Source organism: Prionailurus bengalensis, chromosome C2, assembly GCF_016509475.1.
Source record: "Prionailurus bengalensis isolate Pbe53 chromosome C2, Fcat_Pben_1.1_paternal_pri, whole genome shotgun sequence".
Taxonomy (NCBI): Eukaryota; Metazoa; Chordata; class Mammalia; order Carnivora; family Felidae; genus Prionailurus; species Prionailurus bengalensis.
Genome location: NC_057350.1, coordinates 74,630,720 through 74,651,653, shown reverse-complemented (window position 1 = coordinate 74,651,653; position 20,934 = coordinate 74,630,720). Strand labels below are relative to the sequence as shown.

At 49.9% G+C, this 20,934-nt stretch overlaps 1 protein-coding gene across 1 annotated transcript; it reads right to left on the bottom strand.

The window, feature by feature from the left end:
• Positions 1 to 3,053: 3,053 nt before the first annotated feature.
• On the bottom strand, positions 3,054 to 16,324 carry LRRC15 (leucine rich repeat containing 15). Its single transcript, XM_043594561.1, has 2 exons — positions 16,243 to 16,324; positions 3,054 to 8,482 (listed from the first exon to the last, which is right to left on the bottom strand). Exon 2 carries the CDS (start codon positions 8,475 to 8,477, stop codon positions 6,726 to 6,728), a length of 1,752 nt encoding a protein of 583 aa, XP_043450496.1. The 5' UTR covers positions 8,478 to 8,482; positions 16,243 to 16,324; the 3' UTR covers positions 3,054 to 6,725.
• Between the last annotated feature and the right edge of the window lie 4,610 nt (positions 16,325 to 20,934).

The following is a 20,934-nucleotide window of genomic DNA, read 5'->3' as shown; positions in this document are numbered from 1 at the left end:
TCTGACCTCAGCCGTAGCAATTTCTTACTTGACACATCCCCAAAGGCAAGGGAGTTAAAAGCAAACATGAACTATTGGGACCTCATGAAGATAAAAATCTTCTGCACTGCAAAGGAAACAATCGACAAAACTAAAAGGCAACCAACGGAATGGGAAAAGATATTTGCAAATGACACACCGGACAAAGGGCTAGTATCCAAAATCTATAAAGAGCTCACCAAACTCCACACCCGAAAAACAAATAACCCAGTGAAGAAATGGGCAGAAAACATGAATAGACACTTCTCTAAAGAAGACATCCAGATGGCCAACAGGCACATGAAAAGATGTTCAGCGTCGCTCCTTATCAGGGAAATACAAGTCAAAACTACACTCAGGTATCACCTCACGCCGGTCAGAGTGGTCAAAATGAACAAATCAGGAGACTATAGATGCTGGAGAGGATGTGGAGAAACGGGAACCCTCTTGCACTGTTGGTGGGAATGCAAATTGGTGCAGCCGCTCTGGAAAGCAGTGTGGAGGTTCCTCAGAAAATTAAAAATAGACCTACCCTATGACCCAGCAATAGCACTGCTAGGAATTTATCCAAGGGATACAGGAGTACTGATGCATAGGGGCACTTGTACCCCAATGTTCATAGCAGCACTCTCAACAATAGCCAAAGTATGGAAAGAGCCTAAATGTCCATCAACTGATGAATGGATAAAGAAATTGTGGTTTATATACACAATGGAATACTACGTGGCAATGAGAAAAAATGAAATATGGCCTTTTGTAGCAACGTGGATGGAACTGGAGAGTGTGATGCTAAGTGAAATAAGCCATACAGAGAAAGACAGATACCATATGGTTTCACTCTTATGTGGATCCTGAGAAACTTAACAGGAACCCATGGGGAGGGGAAGAAAAAAAAAAAAAGAGGTTAGAGTGGGAGAGAGCCAAAGCATAAGAGACTCTTAAAAACTGAGAACAAACTGAGGGTTGATGGGGGGTGGGAGGGAGGAGAGGGTGGGTGATGGGTATTGAGGAGGGCACCTTTTGGGATGAGCACTGGGTGTTGTATGGAAACCAATTTGACAATAAATTTCATATATTAAAAAAAAAACTGAGAACAAACTGAGGGTTGATGGGGGGTGGGAGGGAGGGGAGGGTGGGTGAGGGGTGTTGGGGAGGGCACCTGTTGGGATGAGCACTGGGTGTTGTATGGCAACCAATTTGACAATAAATTTCATATTAAAAAAATAATAAAGTGCTGAAAGAAAGAAAACAAAGAAAACACTGGACTAAATGCAATCTAAAAATTCCTTCCGGCTCTAAAATTTAATGGTATTCAGAAGTAGCACTACTCTGTGCATGATGTTAATATGAATTACTTACTGCTATAGGGCAAGATCTAGTTCTAACTTAAGTGTGTCAGGTGCAAGGAACAGCGTGACAAATAGGTAGGATTCCCATATGATTAATTACCCAAACTGGGGCATTTTGAAAGAGAAAGAGGGGACAGAAAAAAAAATTCGTTGCATGGTATTAATATTTATCTCACTCCTTTTCAAATATTAACTAATATTTCATCAGCCAAACCACAAAGGTCTGATAAAATGTAGCAAGAAAACATTTTTCAATAGAGACATATTACAAATCCACACTTTGGCGGAGGAAAATGGGAGCACGTCAGAGGGGAGAAAACCTGTGGACCTCCATAGCTGCCACCCTTCATAGCACCTGCCCTCCAAAGCACCCGCTCTCCATAACTCCCACCCTCCAAAGCACCCGCCCTTCATAGCACCCACCTTCATAGCACCCAGGCTGACAGAGGCAAGATGGCACATTGGAAGAATGGCCAGAGGCCAAGGGGTGAATGAAGGGGGCACACCTCTGGAGAAGACTCACAGCCAGGCTAGGGGAACAGTCCAATCTGCCCTGTGCTCTGAATAGGTTCTTATCATGTTGACACTCATCTGCAGAAAGAGAGTTGTCTGTTTGTCAATATCATGGTGAACAAGAGAAATTGGGTATCACTGGATCCGGGTTGGAATCCTGGCTCTTCACCTAATTAACCAGACTTCACACAAGTTATTTTATCTCTACAAGTCTTTGCATTCCCATCTGTGGAATGGGTGTGGTAGAGGGCTGATGTGTGTGTGTGAAGGGGAGATTTGCATTAGGAACTCTAGGGACCTTCTGGGAAATGGGATAAAGACTCTAACCCCTTTTTCCATTACCCAGAACTCCAGAAACTTGTCTAAGAGGCCAGGTCCAGTGGTGAAGGAAGGACAACAAGCGTTGCCCCAAGTCATTGAAGCACAACGAGCACACTATTGACCCCCATTCAGGTCCAGCTTCCTGGGACAAGCTTACACCTGGCAGAAGGGATCTAAGAGCTAAAAAGGGCCCGGGAAAATACAGTTTGAAGCTCCTTTATTGGGCATAGCAGCGGGATAAAGGAACAGCAGAGTCATTCCTCTCTGAAGCACTATGTCAGCCACTATGGCAGCCCCTGCAATCTGGAGACCTGAACGAGTCCTGGGGACACCTGGACACGTTGGAGGGAGCTAGTGTCTTCTGACAGCCTGTGACTCACCGAGCCTGGTGCTCAGCACTGATAGGAGTCCTGAGGTGTGCAGGAGAGCCCTGTCCGCCTGAGTCTGCGTGTGTGCGTGTGCGTGTGTGTGTGCACGTGCACGGTCAATGAAGGCTGAGTGGACTTCGTGGCCTTTCTGGTGACATAGAAGAACCTCCAGTCTGGGGGTCTGGGGACCCGCGGCAGTCCAAGCTCAGCTCAGTTCACTAGGTGACTGTGGGAAATTCATTTCCCCCTTGGATCTCACTTTCTTCAGGTTGAACCTATTCTTAAGACTCCTTCCAGCCACAGTGGCCTATAGATAGCATTGGTTACTCCATTTTTGTTCCCCCTCACTTTCGAAAGGCCTTTTCCCAGCTCGGAATCTACTCTCTGTCAGGGGCTGTCTGGGTCAGCCTTGCACGCATGTGACAGGAGTAGAATCACCAGGTGTGAGGTTCCTTAGCCAAGACGTCCATAGAGAGCACAGGCGTCCTGTGTATACCATTTATTGTTGATTCTGTACACCACGGTTGTTACGGGCAGCGTCCAGCGAAGTTGGACCCCCAACCCTGCCCACCAGGGCTCACACTCTATAAAACCCTGGGGGCCTAGAAATCTCTAAACACATCACCAAGCACCTGGGATTATTTGCAGTGATTCTCTAAGCGAGGCGAATATGATCTACTTTTGAATGCAGCATGAAGGCAACGGGTTGGTGAGAAGGAGCTCTCTGTAGGTGAAGGAGAGATCCAGGCTGGGAGGAGTCTGGCCTGGAGAAGCACCCGCCCGGCCCCCCTCTCCGAACCCCAGTGATGGCTTCTTCCTCGAGCCCTCCACCACCTCCCCAGCACCCTGGATTCGGTTCTGACTGTAGGATCTGTGGGCTGAGCTCGGAGTGGTTTGTAGCTAAAGGCTGGGATACAGCCAACGTCTGGTTACCAGCTCTAGTTACCTAGTTATCTCTAGCTGTCTGCTCTCCGGAAGCTTCCTGAGTTTGGAAACAGATTCCTGAAACTGCTCTGCACTGACATCTGAAGGGTCGTGAACTTGTGTTGTTGCCCATGAAGAGTCCCTGAGAGCTGAGCTGCGCCCTTAACTCCTAAAGAGGAAGAGAGCATACACACAGCCCCAACAGTTTCCATGAGAGGGGCCTTTTTTTTGTAAGGGACGGGTGACTTCATGTTTTCCTGTATTGACCAGGCTTCTGGTCCACACACTACCACATGAGGTTCCCATGCCTGGGACTATAAGAAGCAACAGGAAAGTGACTCCCATTTTCTCGACTGATGAAAGCGCAGGACAGGCCACAAGGTCTCGTACAAAGTTTGAAGACAGAAAGGAAACCCACAGCCCACTGAATAATGTTGCAGAAGAAAGTGATTTTAGACCCATTTCAAAGGGATAACGGTAGTACCTATGCACAAGGGAGTTGTGAAGTTTAAAAAGAAAATGCTCGTTAAGTGCTTTAAAGGGTATCTACGCACTTACGTAAGCATCGTCGCTAAACAGTGGTTCTAACTGGCTTTTATTATCTTTCCTGCAACATTAACATTAATGGAAGCTGCTAGTACCGGCAAGGTGAAAAATTAAAGTGAACTCTGTGCCCTACCTCAGCCTTGGGGGACAAAGCAGCTCGCTCCAGCGCTGAGAAGTGAGCAAATGCAATATCTTGTGGGAAAGGAAACTCCACCCAGCTTTTCTGGTAGCTTCCTGACCAGACAACATGGTGCAGAGGCCAAGACGCCTGCCGAAGAATTGGAGGCCCAGTGGCTCCATCCAAGCCACTCTGATGAAAGAAAGGGACAGGCAAACCAGAGGGTCAGGTAAAGGGGACACACTGGATGAAGATGACTCCTTCCTCACCTCCCTGCCATCTCTGGCCCACTTGCACCCTTGTACAACGAGACACCGGAGGCGGTGCCACACCATGCTTCCTGTCTGGAGGAAAGCAGGCCGCTTCCCCTGATGGCCCCAGGATCGAATAGGGCAGCACCATCAGTGGAATGATGCCCATGCCCCAAGCTCTGGGCTCACTTCCTTCCATGCTCTGGCAAGTGTCAGTACCTGTCCACTAGTTGCTATAAATATTTTGAAAACATTTTGGAGGCCCAGATTTACCTTGGAGAGAAGATGTCTTTTGCCTTTGACAAGCCCTGTCTCTCCCAGATTCTCTGGGACAGAGAGTGTAACACTACTAAGTGTACTAGTTAGCACATCCCTTCATGGACCCTTTTTGTTGGGAACCTCGTAGCACCGTGCTGCTAAGGCCTCGCGGGATTTCCCATTCGTCTTGTGCTACAGAGGAAACTAGTAAGAGCCAGTCAGGGTTTCCCAATCATGATAGCATTGGCTGCAGCTCTTTCCTGGGCAGACATAGGCACCCGAAATTCTCCATTTCACTGTTTTTACCTCTCAACTGATAGACCAGTTGTCCAGACGAAGATGTGAGTTGCCCTGAGCAAAATTTCTTTACCAGTGTGAATGTGTGTGGAGCAGGAAGGGTGACAAAGGCAGGCATTTATGTGACTATTATAACCCCGGACCAAACAACTCCACTCTCATAACCAGGCCACAGGCACAAGGAGTCCCAGAGAGCCCCCTGACCCAGCGTGACCTCTCTGTATGCCCTGATGTTGCCTGCTGTATGTGATGAACATCCGTGTCTAGCTGACTGATGGGGGATTTTACCACACTAACAGGATTACTGGGTTCCATTACACTTGGCTTTTCAATTAAAGGATCTCATCTCTGAACTATTTCACTTCCCTCAAATGGGGAGTGAAAATTAAAAACAGATATAAGGCATAGCATGCCCATAAAAGGGCCAGGCAGAGGGGCCTCCGATCAGCAGCAGACAGCTTGCAGGCAGAGAAAGGTCTTCTGCAGTCGAGATGCCTCTAACCTGGCCATCCTGGGTGCCTTGGGGCGTGGGGATCTAATAACATCTGCTGTCTAGGCCGGAATGTACCCACATCCTCTCCGCCACCCCTGGCAGCTGGGCCTTTGCAAGGGCTGGCTGGCAGGGACAGTGAGGGGCTGGCTTGGCTCATGGGGACCCATCTCCAAAAGCCTGTATTCTCCAGTTAAAGCCCAGTATTGAAGATACTAGTGATACTCTGTTTCTTGATGTGGATGCTGATTACATGGGTATGAACTGTTTGTGAAGATCCATCCAACTCTACATGATCACACTCCCACGTTTCTGTACGTATGCTACACTTCAATAAAAAGTTAAAAGAGAAAAAACCCTAGGGGTGAACATAAGGGCCCCCTGGTACCTGGGTGCTTTCTCCATCCAGTACCAATAAACTGATTTTAAATGTTTTTAGGGGGCAGACATTCTACATGATCTTATTCCCTAAGGGACCAAAATTTTCAAAGCAAAGTCTGCAGTTCAGAAATATTCTCCACGAGGCTGACTTATTGCACTGGTGCCCTTCTTCCTTTTCCAGATAACGATCCCGTGAGAGATGTTGACAGTGGCCCTCTCCACAGGAACTGAGCGACATGGTCCCTCCTTGTCTCTTTCACAGCATCCGAAAGCCAGGGTGCTTGGCCACTCTCAGGAAGCCAGTTGAGTGGGTGGAAGCCTTCTTTGAGGACAGAACTCACCCTGCCTTCAGGAGCAGAACATTGAGGGAGACCTTTCATTTCAGGGGACAGGGGACAGCCATGCCACAGGCGGGGGGTGGGAAGCGAAGGAAGGGGAATCAACTTACATCATACTTGGGAGGGGAGTTGCCCCCACCCCCCCGGGGAGAACTATTCCCACAAAGTGAGCAGACATGGGAACGGAGTCTACAGAGGCCAGCAGGGCCGTGGACACAGGGAAGCTTGTTCTTGGAGGAGAGCTGGTGAGGCTGTGGAGAGGGGCCTTCTTGAGTGAATTAGACATGAATTAGAAACCCCAGGGGGGTTTTGCCATGGCCAGTTCGATCTCCCTGGTGGTTACGAAGGCCCTGAAAGAGCTGATTCTCCTGTAGTTCTCTATAGGAGAACCAGGCAGGTCAGGAAAAAGTTGTGGGGGGGGGAGCCTTTCTCTTGGGGAGCAGAGAGGAAGCAGGGGATGGCTCTGTGGACCCAGGGGTGGAGGTGGAACAATGAAATTCCCAGATCTTCCAGTGGTCCCACTGTCCCCCAGCTCCGCCTCCAGCCCGCCTCTTCAACACTCGTTGGGTGCCTTCATCTGCATCAGGACTGCATGGCTCCTCTTCCTGCAGCAGCAACAGCAGATGCAGGCAGCCAGGGAACAGGCCAGGGCAATGATGCCAATGACAATGGCGGCAATGGCCAGCCCGCTCTGGGCCTGGGTCATGCCCCACGTGCCACGGTCATCGGTGACCTCAACGGTGGTCAGGTCGGTGTAGTCCTCCACGGAGCTGGTGAACTCAGTAGTGGAGATGGGGGTGGTGTCGGGGTAGCTGGGTGTGTCCGGGTACTGTGGTGTTTCCGGGTAGCTGGGCACCTCGGGGATCACTGGGACCTGGACACTGGGGACAGCGGCACTGACGCTGACGATGATGAGGGACTGGCCTCGGACACTGGGTGGGCTGAAACATACCGGGAGAGTATCTGTCCCCAACCTGGGCTTGTTGAGCAGAAGCCAACTGCGGAGTGGTAGGATGTCTGAGTCGCATCTCCAGGGGTTGTCATAGAGCCTCAGCTCACACAGGTGCCCCAGGTGATCGAAGATGCCCATGGGCAGGTTCTCCAGCTGGTTGTTCTGCAGCTGGATGGTCATGAGGCCATTGACATTGGCAAAGATATTCCCTGGGAGCTGTCTGAGGCGGTTGTTCTGCAAGGAGATGTTCTGTAGATTGACCAACATGCGGAAGACATTCCCGTCCAGCTCTTGAAGCGCATTGGTGTGGAGGGACAGCTCCCGCAGCTCCACCAGCCCATTGAAGGCGTCTGGGGAGATGTAGTTGATCTGGTTACGGCTGAGAATCAGGACCTGCAGCTGGCGGAGGTTGCTGAAGACGTTGTCAGGCAGAGAAGTGATGTGGTTGTCGTAGAGCCAAAGCTCACGCAGGTTGTGCATGGGCCCAAAGATCCCCGGAGAGAGCTCCTTCAGGGAATTCCCAAAAAGCGTGAGACGGTTGAGCTGGGGCAGCTGCATGAAGATGCCAGGGGGCAACTGGGAGATGTGGTTGTTGGACAGATAGAGCTTCTGGAGGTTACGGTTGTTGTGGAAGAGGCCAGGGGAGAGCATACCAATCTGGTTCTGCTGCAGAGCCAGCTCCTGGAGGTTTCCACACCCATCAAAAGTGCCCATGGGGATTTCTGAGAGCCTGTTCTCATACAGCCGGAGGACCTGGAGGTTGCCCAGGCGCTGGAAGACCCTGGGCGAGAGATGGGTGAGGCTATTCTTGCCGAGATTGAGCTTGGTGAGGCCCACCAGGTGGTCAAAGACACCATCAGGGATATATTCCAGGTGGTTGCCATGCAACTGCAGCTCCTTGAGGTTGCTGAACTGGGAGAAGTGTGCCGGCTGGATCTGCACCAGCTGGTTGCTGGACAGAAGGAGCGACTCGAGGTTGTCCAGGCCCTGGAAGAGGCCAATAGGCAGCACCTGAAGCTTGTTGTTGGCAAGGCTGAGGTAACGCAGCGAGCCCAGGCTACGGAAGGCACCAGGCACGATGTGGGACAGCTCGTTCTTCTCAATCCTCAGGGCAATGAGGGCTGAGATGTTGAGGAATGGGGACTCGTTGAGTTCAGTGATGTGCGTGTTGAGGATCTGCAGGCTCATGGCATTCCAGGGCAGGGGAGTGGGCACTGCCACGATGCGTGCCCCAGTGCACTCCACCTGGGAGGCCCTGGAGCAGGTACACTCAGTTGGGCAGCCATAGTAGGCCAGCCCTGCACTCCAGGCTTGGCAGCCCACCAGCAAAAGAAGGTAATGTTTCAGCGACATGGCCTCTGCAAGGGGAGAGAGCACACGTGAGTCAGGGTCATCTCACCAACACTGCTGTTATTTTTAAGCCCACGTCAACCTTTGGTGCCAAACACCGGCTTGCCTTTGAACCCCACAACCACATGCCCTGCCATATGCTACTTACGGTCCGGTCAGCAAGCCCCTTCACCTTTCCCACATGCCAAGCAATTCCCCCACCCGGAGTGCTCTTTGTCCTCATCTAAATCTTCCCCATACTTCCAAGTCTAGCTCAAATGCAGTCGCCTCTAGGAAGCTTTCCCCAGATTCTGTGAGTCAGCATTAGTTACCCTCCCATGCAGGTGGTCTTCCCAGTGTCCATTATGGCCATGCCACAGCTGGCCTCGTTCGGAATTCGTTGTGTCCCCGTCTCTCTCCCTCTCTAGTCAATAAGTTTTTCAAGGGCAGGGATGTTCATCATTCATCCCCAGAGATTCCTTAAGGCAGGAACAGTATCTTGTCTGGGTTGTACCCTGGATCCAGCCCCTTGGATCAGACGCATCCTTGTATCCCTCACAGCGCAACTAACTGGCTGGTTGAACATGACCTCCTGGGGAGGAGCAGATAGGAAATGAGACCTGGCAGAAGATGCTAAGACCACAAACATGGGCCTCTTCTGGGAAAGCAGCAGCAGCCAACAAAGGTGGGATGCGCTGCTGATCTGGCAGAAAGGACGAGAGGGCAAGTTCAGCTTTTCCTCTGCCTGGCACTTCCCGGCACTTCCCTGCCCCATCACCACCACTGACAACCTGGCCCTTCGGTACCCCTTCCCAGCTTTAATTCAAACCCTTCCCAGTGAAAGGAAATGATCTATGCCACTTCCTGTCTCTCTGGAAGGAGCCAATGCCTGGGGTCTACCTTCTGGGTATAGTTCCAGTTTCCACAAAGAAACATTGAGTGGCCTTGAGTAAGTCCCAGAAAACTTGGGATGCACTTTGAGCTGAAAGGTGGTAGGGCCATATACTCCCACAAGGCATGGTGCTGATCTGGGAATGGAGCCCAAACCCATGAAAGGTTCGATATTTGAGGTCAGAGGTGATATTTAAGATCAGAGGTCAGAAGTGATACATATACAGATATGTGTACATATATATATATATATTTAGATATATAACGTATACAATGTGGTGGAGTCATGAGCTGTGGGCACTGAGCCCTACGTAGAGTTAAGAACCACTAACTAGCTGTTTGACCTGAAAGGAAACTTGAAACCTTCAAGCTCAGCTTTCTCGTGTGTTAAGTTGGGAGGATAGCCTCTGCCCCTTCTTGAGGCCGCTGGGAGGAGCAAACAGAAGAATGGATGTGGGGGTGTCCTTCACAATGTTGTGCAAATGTGTGCGGTTGTTCAAGGTCATCCACGACTTGGACTCTATAGACTCAAGGAGGCAGGAAGGCCTCAAAGTGTTTTCAATCTTGGAAATCTTACCTAAGGGGATTAGAGATTTCTGAGTATGTGTAAAGCAGTATCTGTAACTTCCAACTGAGGTTCAAAGGGGTCTCTAACTTCCAAAGGCGAAGAGCGGCTGATCATACATCCCCACTATTTTCTGGAGATGAAGGAAGCAGGGAAACTGAGGCTCAGAGCTTAAATCCGGGACCTCCAGATTCTTGGGTGAGTGCTCTGAGTGTTATTGCAATGCAATACAGGTCAGAGCAAGGAATCTGAAATGATGGCATGTGAGGCATAAACTGGCTGGGTGGGGAAGGTATTTCTCTAGCCTCTCTTCCTGAACTCATGGAGTCCAAAGTCTGGCCCATAACTCAGAATAATCCAGGCTTCCCAACCTGGCCTTAACTCAGTGCACCCTTTTCCTGCCCTCTCAACAAGCCTACTCTGAGGACAGAACCCAAGTTTATCTCTCCCCACCCAGACCTTGATTTTTCATTTATTCACAGCCCATCCAAGCCCCCGACCTGTTGTATTTTTGCATTAAGGACTTGAGTAACTATGTAACGTGTTGGAGAAAAGAAAGAAAGAAAAACTTGGCCACCGGAGTCTAGACGCAGAGGAATGGGGTCCAATGAAGCTATAGACACATCCAGAAGCACAAATTTGTATAGACAAAAGAAGGTCCAGAACTTAAGAGTAGAAAATGAACAGCCTAAACAGGGGGCACAGAAAAAGTGACTCAACATCCACCCCAGGGGAAAGACTTAAGACTTTTTATTGATCGTAGCAGAGAAAGAAGACTGGCCAGAAAAACTAATGTCGATCTTAGCCTGCATTAACAGAAGTATTAAGTGTGGAACAAAGAAAGTGACGGTCTTCTTCTACATGGCCCTCATCAGGCCACACCTGTGCTTCTGTGCCCCAGCTTCAAGAAGGCCAATAACAAACTGGTCCCTTGAAGGCCCTGTAGAGAAGGGTAAGAGGACGGTGAGGGGACGTAGAAATGAGAACCTCCAAGCACCCGTTGAAGGAACTGTGGATAGATACCTGGAAGAAGATAGGAGGAGGCTATAAGCACTTGCTAAGAATACATGAAGGACTGCCCTGGGACACAGAAGGCAGCCTTCCTGTGGCTCCAGAGGTCAAAAGTGGTGTGCAGAAACTGTAGGGGAGCACATTTCAGCTCACCACTGTCTGAATCAGAATGGACAACCTATGGCGTTAGTAAGCTCCCCATCACTGGAAGTGTTCAAGCAGAGGCAGACCAACTCTCTGGAAAGGATGCTGGAGGGGAGATTCCTACATCTGGGAGGGTATTGAACTGGATGACAGCTGATGTCCTGTCTATCCCCCAAGATTTTGGGATTCTAAGGCTGAGTCCAGAGCAAGGATGTGAGATCCATATACCCAGCTAATTGTGCCTGTGCTCCCAAGGGTCTGTGTGGACAGGTGTGGGTGTTTGCCCATCTCCTTGGTACATGTGTGTGTGAAAGACTTACCCCCTGGACTGACAACAAAATGGGGCGCCTGGGTGGCTCAGTTGGTTAAGCGTCCGACTTCAGCTCAGGTCAGGTACTCACAGTCTGTGGGCTCGAGCCCCACGTCGGGCTCTGTGCCAACAGCTCAGGGCCTGGAGCCTGTTACGGATTCTGTGCCTCCCTCTCTTTCTGCCCCTCCCCCCCTCATGCTCTGCCTCTGTCTCTCTCTCAAAAATAAATAAACATTAAAAAATTAAAAAAAAAAAAAAAGGAGAAGCTCTAAATGCTCCTGGTAATGCGATGTGCTTCATTTATTTTTAATTTCTACTTCTATGCTCACCATGCTTCAAAATGGTGCCGTGGTCCCAATGTCGGGGACTAACTTAAGTGCCCACAACCTGGCAAGTCCAAGACAGTCCCTGTCAGATTTCCCCATCTGTAAGTGAGGGTGCGGGATGAGATGCCCTCTGAGGAAGCCATCTCAGACCTTCCCTGAGTCTGCATTCCCCAGCTGGGGCGGGGGGAGGTGGGGAGGGTGTCATGCCAGTCTCAGGGAGGGCCCAGGGCCAGGGGAGGGTGCCTCACGGCTTGAGAAGAAGAGAGAAAAGATAATTCCCTTATGGGAACAGAGCCACTGTTGTTCAAAATGGACCACACTCAGCTTGACAAACATTGCAAGAATTTGCAGATTTTCCTTCTTATAAATCCTTATGTCTGCGGAGTCCGCCCCAGCGCCACACGCAGCAGCTTCCTGTTTTCCAGCACTTGTTCCCGCCACAAGGCACCGACTGCTCCAGAGGACCTCCAGAGGGCCCACCTCCAACCCAGCTACAGAGCCCTCAGGGGACGGAGGGGCCACAGGCGCGGGGCTGGCCAGCCAGCAAGTGCTGCGGGCGTGCTCAGGAGCCCGGCACACAGCAGCCTAATAGCACACGCTGCCCGGTGCCGCTTGGCAGCCGTGACAAATGCCAGTTAAAGACCCACAAAGCTACCCTAATTATACCCTCCTCCTCCAGGCGGCCAAAGGCGTCCTCAGTCACTGCAGCGACTCAGCCCAGCCCCTGTCCTAGGAGGAGGGACAGCCCGGGGTCTGTCGCCGGCCCAGGAATTCAGTAAGCCAAGCAGATGGACAGGCAGCTCACCCGGACACCCCGACGCGGTCCCTCCCCAGGAGTAGAAACACTTGGCCCAGGCACTTTGTGAGTCTCTTCAGCAAGAACTGCCTGTGACTCATGAGTGAACACATAATTAGCGTTGAAGCCCTGGGCTTTGTTGGTTGGTGGGTTGGCACTTTTTTGGTTTATTACCATCATTCACATCCCCTAAACATGAGGTTCCCTGGGAGGAGATGCCTTCTTATTGCAATGCCACGGAGCAAACTTCTGGAAAAAGCCTGGGAGACAGATGTGCGACGCTGGTCTTGATGTTAAACTGGAGTGAGAGTTTGGGTACATTCTCCAGGCCTCCTGTAAAGACTTCCAAGGGCCCTTGATAGCTCTGATATCTTCTGACTGGAGACAGAAAGGAAATCTAGCCTGAAGCCCCACCATTCACCTACCCTCCCTCCCATAGACCACGCAGGTTACCCTGAACGGCCGGCAATGCTACCTGGCCTGGCCCCTTCATGCCAAGACTGAGGAACTCATACCCATCTTTTCAGGTCTACCTTGTTGCAGAAGTTTCCCAGGCAGGGCAACCCCGCTTCTTAATCAGTGCATCTTCAAATAGCCAAGAGCCATTTCATGAGATTGGGGAGCCTCTGGTCCTGACCCCCTCCAGTGCACCCGGGGAAACTGAGGACCTGAGAGATCTCCTTCCTTGGCCTGTGCCCTCTCCCCACAGAGGTCTTCCCCTAAGCATGGCCTCACCTGCAGTGACATGTTGCCCCATCCAGCCGAGGGAGATGTCAGGCTTGGAGCTGTTGAGGGGTTGTCTTCCCCCACCCCCAGCAACTCTGCCACCCCCTCCAGCCAGTATCAGCCTCTATCAAGTTGCTCATCAGTGCTTGGTCAACGGGCTTAAAGCCACTGACTGAAAGGCTCAGTGTATTCAGACGTCCCCATCGCACTAAACGGGGGGTAACCACCCTACACCCCAAATCAGTAGATAAAAATCACCTGGAAGATCCTGGGATGCTTGTTGAATAGAAGTAGCATTGCAGCTGTGGGGATTAAATGAATCCTACCCACAAAGCACTGAGAGTCGTTCTTGGCACAGAATGAGTACCCAATAAATGTCACTGATAGTTACTGTTCGTTCTGCTGTTGAGTAAAACCAGGATCTCTTGAGACTCCACCCACAGAGATCCTGATTCCTAGGCCTGGGTGGGCCCCAGACTCTGTAGCGTTTAACAAATTCCCCAAGGGACACTGAAGTAGGTGTCCATGGTCTATACTCAGAAGCACTCACTGGGGTCTAGCCCAGCTCAGATACATACTCCTGACCTGTGTCATTTCCTGCCAAGAACAGAGAGACTGAACTCAGGATCAAGGAAGCTGAAGGCCAAATCACAGACCTCGCCCAGAGACCTCTACCAATATTCCCTTCCCTGGCCCTTTCGTCACCGCTGTCAGAAATCTGAGATTTATGCTAATTTGAACATAGCAGTACAGGCTATTTCCAAAAGCAGCACTTAGAGCCCAGGACATAGGAGGTGCAAGGGCCTTGTGACTATCCTGTCAAACCATCTGGTCATTTTGTAGATGGGAAAACTAAGGGGCCCAGAGGAGGAACAGACTTGTTCAAGGTCATACAGTCAGTTGAAGGTTCCTGACATCCAGATCAGGACTCTGCCTAACTGGAGAGCTTGGTGAGCCCCTGAACCTTATCACGAGGCTTCAGGACCTTATCCACCACGTGTCTGGCAGTGCCTGAAAGGGGGGAAGAGGTGGCTTTACTCCCTCTGTCCTAAAATGATCTCAGGCTCACATGCAATCCACCCTCCAGCTGCCCAGCATTATTAACCAAGATCAAGTACCCCTCCCTACTCCCAGCCTGCATTGTTTGAGGGATGTCCTTCCTTAAGGCTGCTCTGATGCTATGTTGGCTCAATTTCACCTGAGTGGCCTAGAAGAGCAGAAGGGGTTGCCAGAAGGGATTAATCCCATAATCTGAACACACAGCCCCCTCAGGGTTTTACCCAAATTAGGAATGCTCTACCCCAAACACAAAGCATGCTGGAGCCCCAAGGCTCATCCCCCACCTGACTCGATTGTTGACCCCATCTCTCCTGGCCCTTCAAAGCCAAAACATTCTTCACTTGTTTAAAAATGAACATGAGTAAGAAAAAGCAAGTCTTTTCCAGCCCAGGGTTAGGGGAGGTAGGGCTTCCTGCAGAGGCCAAAGCAGGCCTGTAATTAGCTCGCAGGAAGGGGCAGGAGATACTAACAAAGTTGTCAGCGGAGCAGGGGAGAAGCTCCCATTCGACCGACGCTTTTATGAAAGAAGCCACCGGCTACAGCCCCCTGCTCGGGGTGACCCCCAGGGGACCCAAAACAGACAGAAATGGATGAACCTCTCAACAAAGCATCTTGGAAAAAGTTTCTAAATCCTATGTCCCAAGAGCCCCAGAGAGGCAGTGAAACCAGAAGTTATACTCATTCGTTCGTGGTCGGGATTTAGGGAAGCAATTTGCCATGTGTAATCACAGCCTCGGGAGCATGTGCTGGCAGGACCGAGTGGGGACAGCTTCTCCCCCATCTCTCCTTATGTCTTGGCATCTGGAACTACTCCCATCCACAGCCCACCACGCCCGGCATTTACGGAGCAAGCCCAGGTAGCCTCCAGTGCCCTGACTTTCTGCAGGGTCTGTTTACAACGCTCCCCCCTGGCCCTGACCTCTCTCCCAGGCCTGTCTCATCACTGCCGAGCCCACCCACTGACTCAAGACCACAGGCAAATGGGACTGTCCGGTCCTGACTGTACCCCCGATGTCCCATCAGTGCAGTGAAAGAAGTGACAGCGTTAGAGAATTTCTAAATTATGGAGACGGTGGCACCAGCATATCTGGGAGTCGCTGGAGATCCAGTGCTATAATCCCAGAAGGTGCTGGCACCTTCAATCTGAGTGACACCTTAATCCAAGAGCATCGAGGCCTGCCCTGAGGTAATACATCTGGCCCTGGAGGTAGACTGGCTCTCTCACACTTCAGCACAGGGGGGAAGCTCTAGAAAAGTTCTGCTTTTCCACAGTTGGTTCCGTGGCCCCACTCCTGCCTCTACATTTGAGCAGAGATGCGGGTAAGGGTGCCTCAGTCACAGGATTTTACATGCACACCCAGCCCCGACTCCCAGCTCAGAGCCAGCAGCCCCGGCCACCCCCAGACACATCTGGCTGGCGAGAGGGCAAAGCTGCCCGCCGCCTAAGCCACACACAAACTTAGACCCCGAAACGATGCTCAGTCCACAGCCGAAATCCAAATTGGAGATCCGAACTGGGCAGGCACTTCTGCTGAAGCCACTTTTGTAGCAATGATAAGGCCAGGAAAAGAGGACAGATCTGTCTCTGGGCAAGCCACTGGCGGCCACCACAGTAAGTGCTGGGGGAAAGGACGCGGGTTCGAAATAACCCGAACCTTGGAAAAAGGGAACTTCTTCCCCTAATAGCACAGTCCCAGGGATAGTTTAGTTAACTTTCGGGGCATCTGAAAACTACCTGGGCAGCACCGCAGACTGACCTCATGGGGCGTAAGGGTAAGTGGGGCAGGGGGCGGGTGGCCCCAGGCTCGCGGGGGTTGGCCCCCTCCGGAGAGCATCCCCAGGCACCCCGCCCGCCTCTCCCCTGGACGCCGGCCTGCCTGACGCGAGGTGGGGGACAGAGCCGGGGCGCTGGCCGGCAGGAGGGAGGGAGGGAGGGCGCGGCGGCCGGCCTGCCCACTTACCAGCAGCTCGGCGCCCGCCCGCCGTCGACCAGAGGGAGCCCGAGAGCAGGACGCGGCCGGCTCAAGGCGGCAGCATGAGTGCGGCGGGCCCGGCACTCCCCGTATTTAAACGGTCCGGGCGTGAGTCACCGCCGGGGGCAGTGTCGGCGCGGTGGCGGGGAGGGGCCGGGCCGGGCCGGCGGGCGGCCCAGCCGTGGGCACAGCCTCCTCGGAGATGCAGGGTGCGGGGGCTTCTCCTGCATGATTTAGTTGTGGTTTTTTTCTTTTCTTTTCTTTTCTTTTCTTTTCTTTTTTTTTTTTTTTTTACAGAACACGTTCTCCTCCTGCCTCCAATGCTCCATTGGGACTCAGTCGCTGCCTTGGCCATTTCGGCTCTGGGAAAGCTCTGTGGCTGTAGAAAAGCATTGATTTTTTTCCCTTTTTCTTTGAAATTCGGAAGTAATTTCAAATTTACGGATAATTTGCAAGAATAATACAAGGAACACTCTTCTGTGCCTAACCCAATTTGCTTATTTGTTAACATGGTGGGAAAAGCATTTAAGTTCCAAAGAGAGATAAAGTACCCCCCCCCCCAAAAAAAACACAAAGTTTCGTTTCCCTTCTGATATCAACTTCTGCTCCCTGGCTGCCGCCCCGCAGAGATAGGGGCATGCAGTCAAGGGGCATATTTAAGAATGAGAGGCTCCCTGTGACCTTCACCTCTGCATTGGAGCCCACTCCCGGCTGCCCTAGTGGGGAACAAGAAACCATTTCTGTTCTTGGTGTCACCAAGAGAACCTGGGGAAGAAGGGAAAGAAGTCATAGTTTATGGGGTGAGGAGGCAACCAAACCCTAGCATCTTCTCCAAGATGCAGCCTCAATAAGGCAGGAACTGCGCTGGGCTGAGCCACGTGCCCTTCCCTGGCTCAGTTTACCTTTTCAGCCCAGTGGGGAGAGTGATATTTACACACAATGCCTCATGGAATGCCAGGAGCCTTAATTAATGTTTGCACTGTGCTTTGAGATGGGCGATGAAAGGAAGATATAAAACTGCATAGTGTTATTACCGAAATAGTCACTTGGGTGGCTTGCGATGGTCAAGCCCTACAGCCTGAATCATGTCACATTCCTCCTCACTGGTGGCACCATGATTCAGAGCCAGAAACAAAAAGCACCCTGTCCATTAAGTGACATGAGTCTAAGAGGGGCAGGCACCGCTTGGAGGGATCTCCCCACAGCTCCCAGCCCTGGTTCTTCAACGACCAACCTCCCTTCCAAATAACATTCTGTGTGGAGACCCCCCTCCCTCTTACTACCCAGGCACCTTCACCTCCCCAAACTGAAGCCGTCAACCACCTTTTTGTAGAACCTGGAAGAATAAAAATATCCCCTCTTTACCTTCTTTCCTTCCTTCCTGATTCTAACATTCAGCCACTCTGCACTGGCTGCTGAGGTCCGCACAGGGATGAATCAGATACTTTTCTTGCCCGTGAAGAGCTGAGAGAAGGACGGACATTTATGAAGCACCTACTGTGAACCATAGAGCCCACAGGCACCTTATTACATCTCTACAGTATTTTATCTATACCAGGTTTCTAAATGTTGCCACTACTGAGATTTGGGGCCAGAGGATTCTTTACTGTGGGGAGCTGTCCCAGGTACACGCATTCCTCAAAGATACTGTGGCTTCAGTTTCAGACCACCACAATAAAGCCAGTATCACAGTAAAGCGAGTCAAATGAATTTTCTAGTTTCCTAAAACGTATAAAGTTGCATTTACACTCTACTGTAGTCTATTAAGTGAAGAATAGCATCATTTCTAAAACGATGTACATACCTTAATTTCAAAATACTTCAATGCTAAAAAATGCTAACCATCGGGGCGTCTGGGTGGCTCAGTCGGTTAACTTCGGCTCAGGTCATGATCTTGCGATCTGTGAGTTCAAGCCCCGCATCGGGCTCTGTGCTAACAGCTCAGAGCCTGGAGCCTGCTTCAGATTCTGTGTCTTATTCTCTCTCTGCCCCTCCCCCACTATGCTCTGTCTCTCAAAAATAAATAAATGTAGAAAAGATTTTTTTTTTCAAAATGCTAACCATCATCCGAGCTTTCAGCAAGCCATAATGTTTTTGCTGATAGGAACTTATGCCTCAGTGTGGGAGGCTGCTGATTTGTCAGGGTGGTGGCTGCTGAAAACTGTGGCCACTGGTGACTTCTTAAGACAAAGCAACAACGGAGTTTGCCACTTCCTTTCACGAAAAATTTCTCTGGAACACGTGGTGCTGTTTGATAGCAGTTTACCCACAGAACTTCTTTTAAAATCAGAGTCAGACCTCTCAAACCCTGCCACTGCTTTATCAACTAAGTTTATGTAATATTCTCAATCCTCTGTTATCATTTCAACCATCTTCACAGCATCTTCACCAGAAGTCTCTTCCATCTCAAGGAACGACCCTCTTTGCTCATCCCTAAGAAGCCACTTCTCATCCATTCAAATTTTATCAAGAGGTTGCAGCAATCAGTCCCATATTCAGGCTCCACTTCTGATTCTGGTTCTCTGGCTATTTCTACCACATTGGCAGTTCCTTCCTGCACGGGAGTCTTGAGCCCTCAAAGTCATCCATGAGGGTTGGGATCAACTTCTTCCAAACTCCCGTTTATGTTGATATTTTGACTTCCTCCTATGAATCATGAATGTTCTTCATGGCATCTAGAACGGTGAAGCCTTGCCAGAAGGTTTTCAGTGTAGTTTGCCCAGATCCATCAGAGGAATCACTATCTATGACGGCTAGAGCTTTCTGAGATGTATTTCTTTAGGACTAAGACTTCAAAGTAGAAATGACTCCTTGACCCGTGAGCTGCAGAATGGATGTCGGGCTAGCAAACATGAAAACCTCATTTCCCCTCTCCAACAGAGCTCTTGGGTGACCAGGTGCTTTGTCCATGAGCAGTCATATTTTTAAAAGAATCTTTTTTTTTCCTGAGCAGTAGGTCTCAACAGTGGGCTTAAATTATTCAGTAAACACGTTGTAAACAGATGTGCTGTCATCCAGGTGCTGTTATTACATTTACAGAGCTCAGGGAGAGCAGATTTAGCATAATTCTTAAAGGCCTTAGGATTTTCAGCATGATAACTAAGCACTGGCTTCAACTTCAAGTCACCAAACAAAAGAGTCAGCTTGGCATCTTCTTTCAAGAGAAGGTTATTTCGTCTTCATTGAGCATCTGTTGCTTAGTGCAGCCACTTTCATTAATTATCCAAGCTAGATCTTCTGGAAAACTTCCTGCTTCACCTTGCACGTTTATATCATGGAGACGGCTTCTTTCTTTAAACCTCATGAGCCAACCTCTGCTAGCTTCAATCTTTAATTGTGCAGCTTCCTCTCCTCTCAGCTTCATAGGATTGAAGAAAGTTAGGGCCGTGCTCTGGATTAGGCTTTGGCTTAAGGGAATATTGTGGCTGGTTTGATCTTCTATCCAGACCACTCAGACATTCGCCATATCAGCAATAAGGCTGTTTTGCTTTTTTTTTTTTTTTTTTTATCATTCATGTGCTCACTGGAGTAGCACTTTTAATTTTCCTTCAAGAACTTTCCTTTGCATTCACAACTTGGCTAACTCTTTGGCACTAGAGGCCAAGCTTTCAGCCTGTCTCAGCTTTCGGCATGCCTTCCTCATGAAGCTTAATCATTTCTAGCTTTTGATTTAAAGCAAGAGATGTGTGGTTCTTCCTTTCACTTGAACACTTAACGGCCAATTTGAGGGAAATTAATTGTCCTAATTTCAATATTGCTATGGGTCAGGGAATTAGGAGGCTCAAAACGAGGAAGACAGATGGGGGGAGCAGCTAGTCAGTGAAGCAGTCAGAACAGATACATTTATGGATTAAGTCCACCATGCTATGTGGGTGTGGTTTGTGGATCCCCAAAACAATTACTATAGTAGATTAAAGATGATGGATCAGAGATCACCACAACAAACATAATAATGATGAAAAAGTTATAATATTGCAAAAATTACCAAAACACGACACAGACACATGAAGTGAGCAAATGTTATTGGAAAAATGGCACCCATAGACTTGTTTGATGCAGGGTTGCCACAAATCTTGAATTTGTAAAAAAAAAAAAAAAAAAAAAGTGCAAAAAGGTGAGATATGCCTGTATCATAGGATGCTTAAAGTATCCCTGGGCTCAACCCACTAGATACCATTAGTGTCCCTCCCAAGTTGAGACAACCAAAAATGCATGTTGCCAGAGCATGCACAGCCACCCACCCACACACGCACAGAGCTGAGAGCCACTGATCTACCAATAATCCTGTGAGTGGGAGTAACTGTCCCTGTTTTACAAATAAGAAAACTAAGGCTCAGGGCAGTTAACTAATTTCCCTGAGATCACACTCTAAGTGACAGAGCCAAAATTCAAACCCTGGATGTGCGTTGTATGCTTTCCCTCCCACTGTGTGCTTACACTCACTTAACTCTTGCAGATAGGAGTGTGGCCATGTTTAAATTAGAGTAAAGATTTCAAGAAGTCAAGGCACGTGAAGTCCTCAGCATAAGTTGGATAAATGTGGATGCATTTGAGTTTTGTGAAGAAGGTGGCCTTCAAAGATGAGCAGGATCTGGAAATATGAGAGCAGCGAGTTAAGGAAAACCATTGAATCAGAGCAAGGAGAGGAGGCTCTCCAAAAACTCTGAGCCTAGGCTTTGT

Bases quoted from the DNA above. Each gene is read 5' to 3' on its own strand.
- LRRC15 (XM_043594561.1), bottom strand. From the start codon at position 8,477: ATGTCGCTGAAACATTACCTTCTTTTGCTGGTGGGCTGCCAAGCCTGG.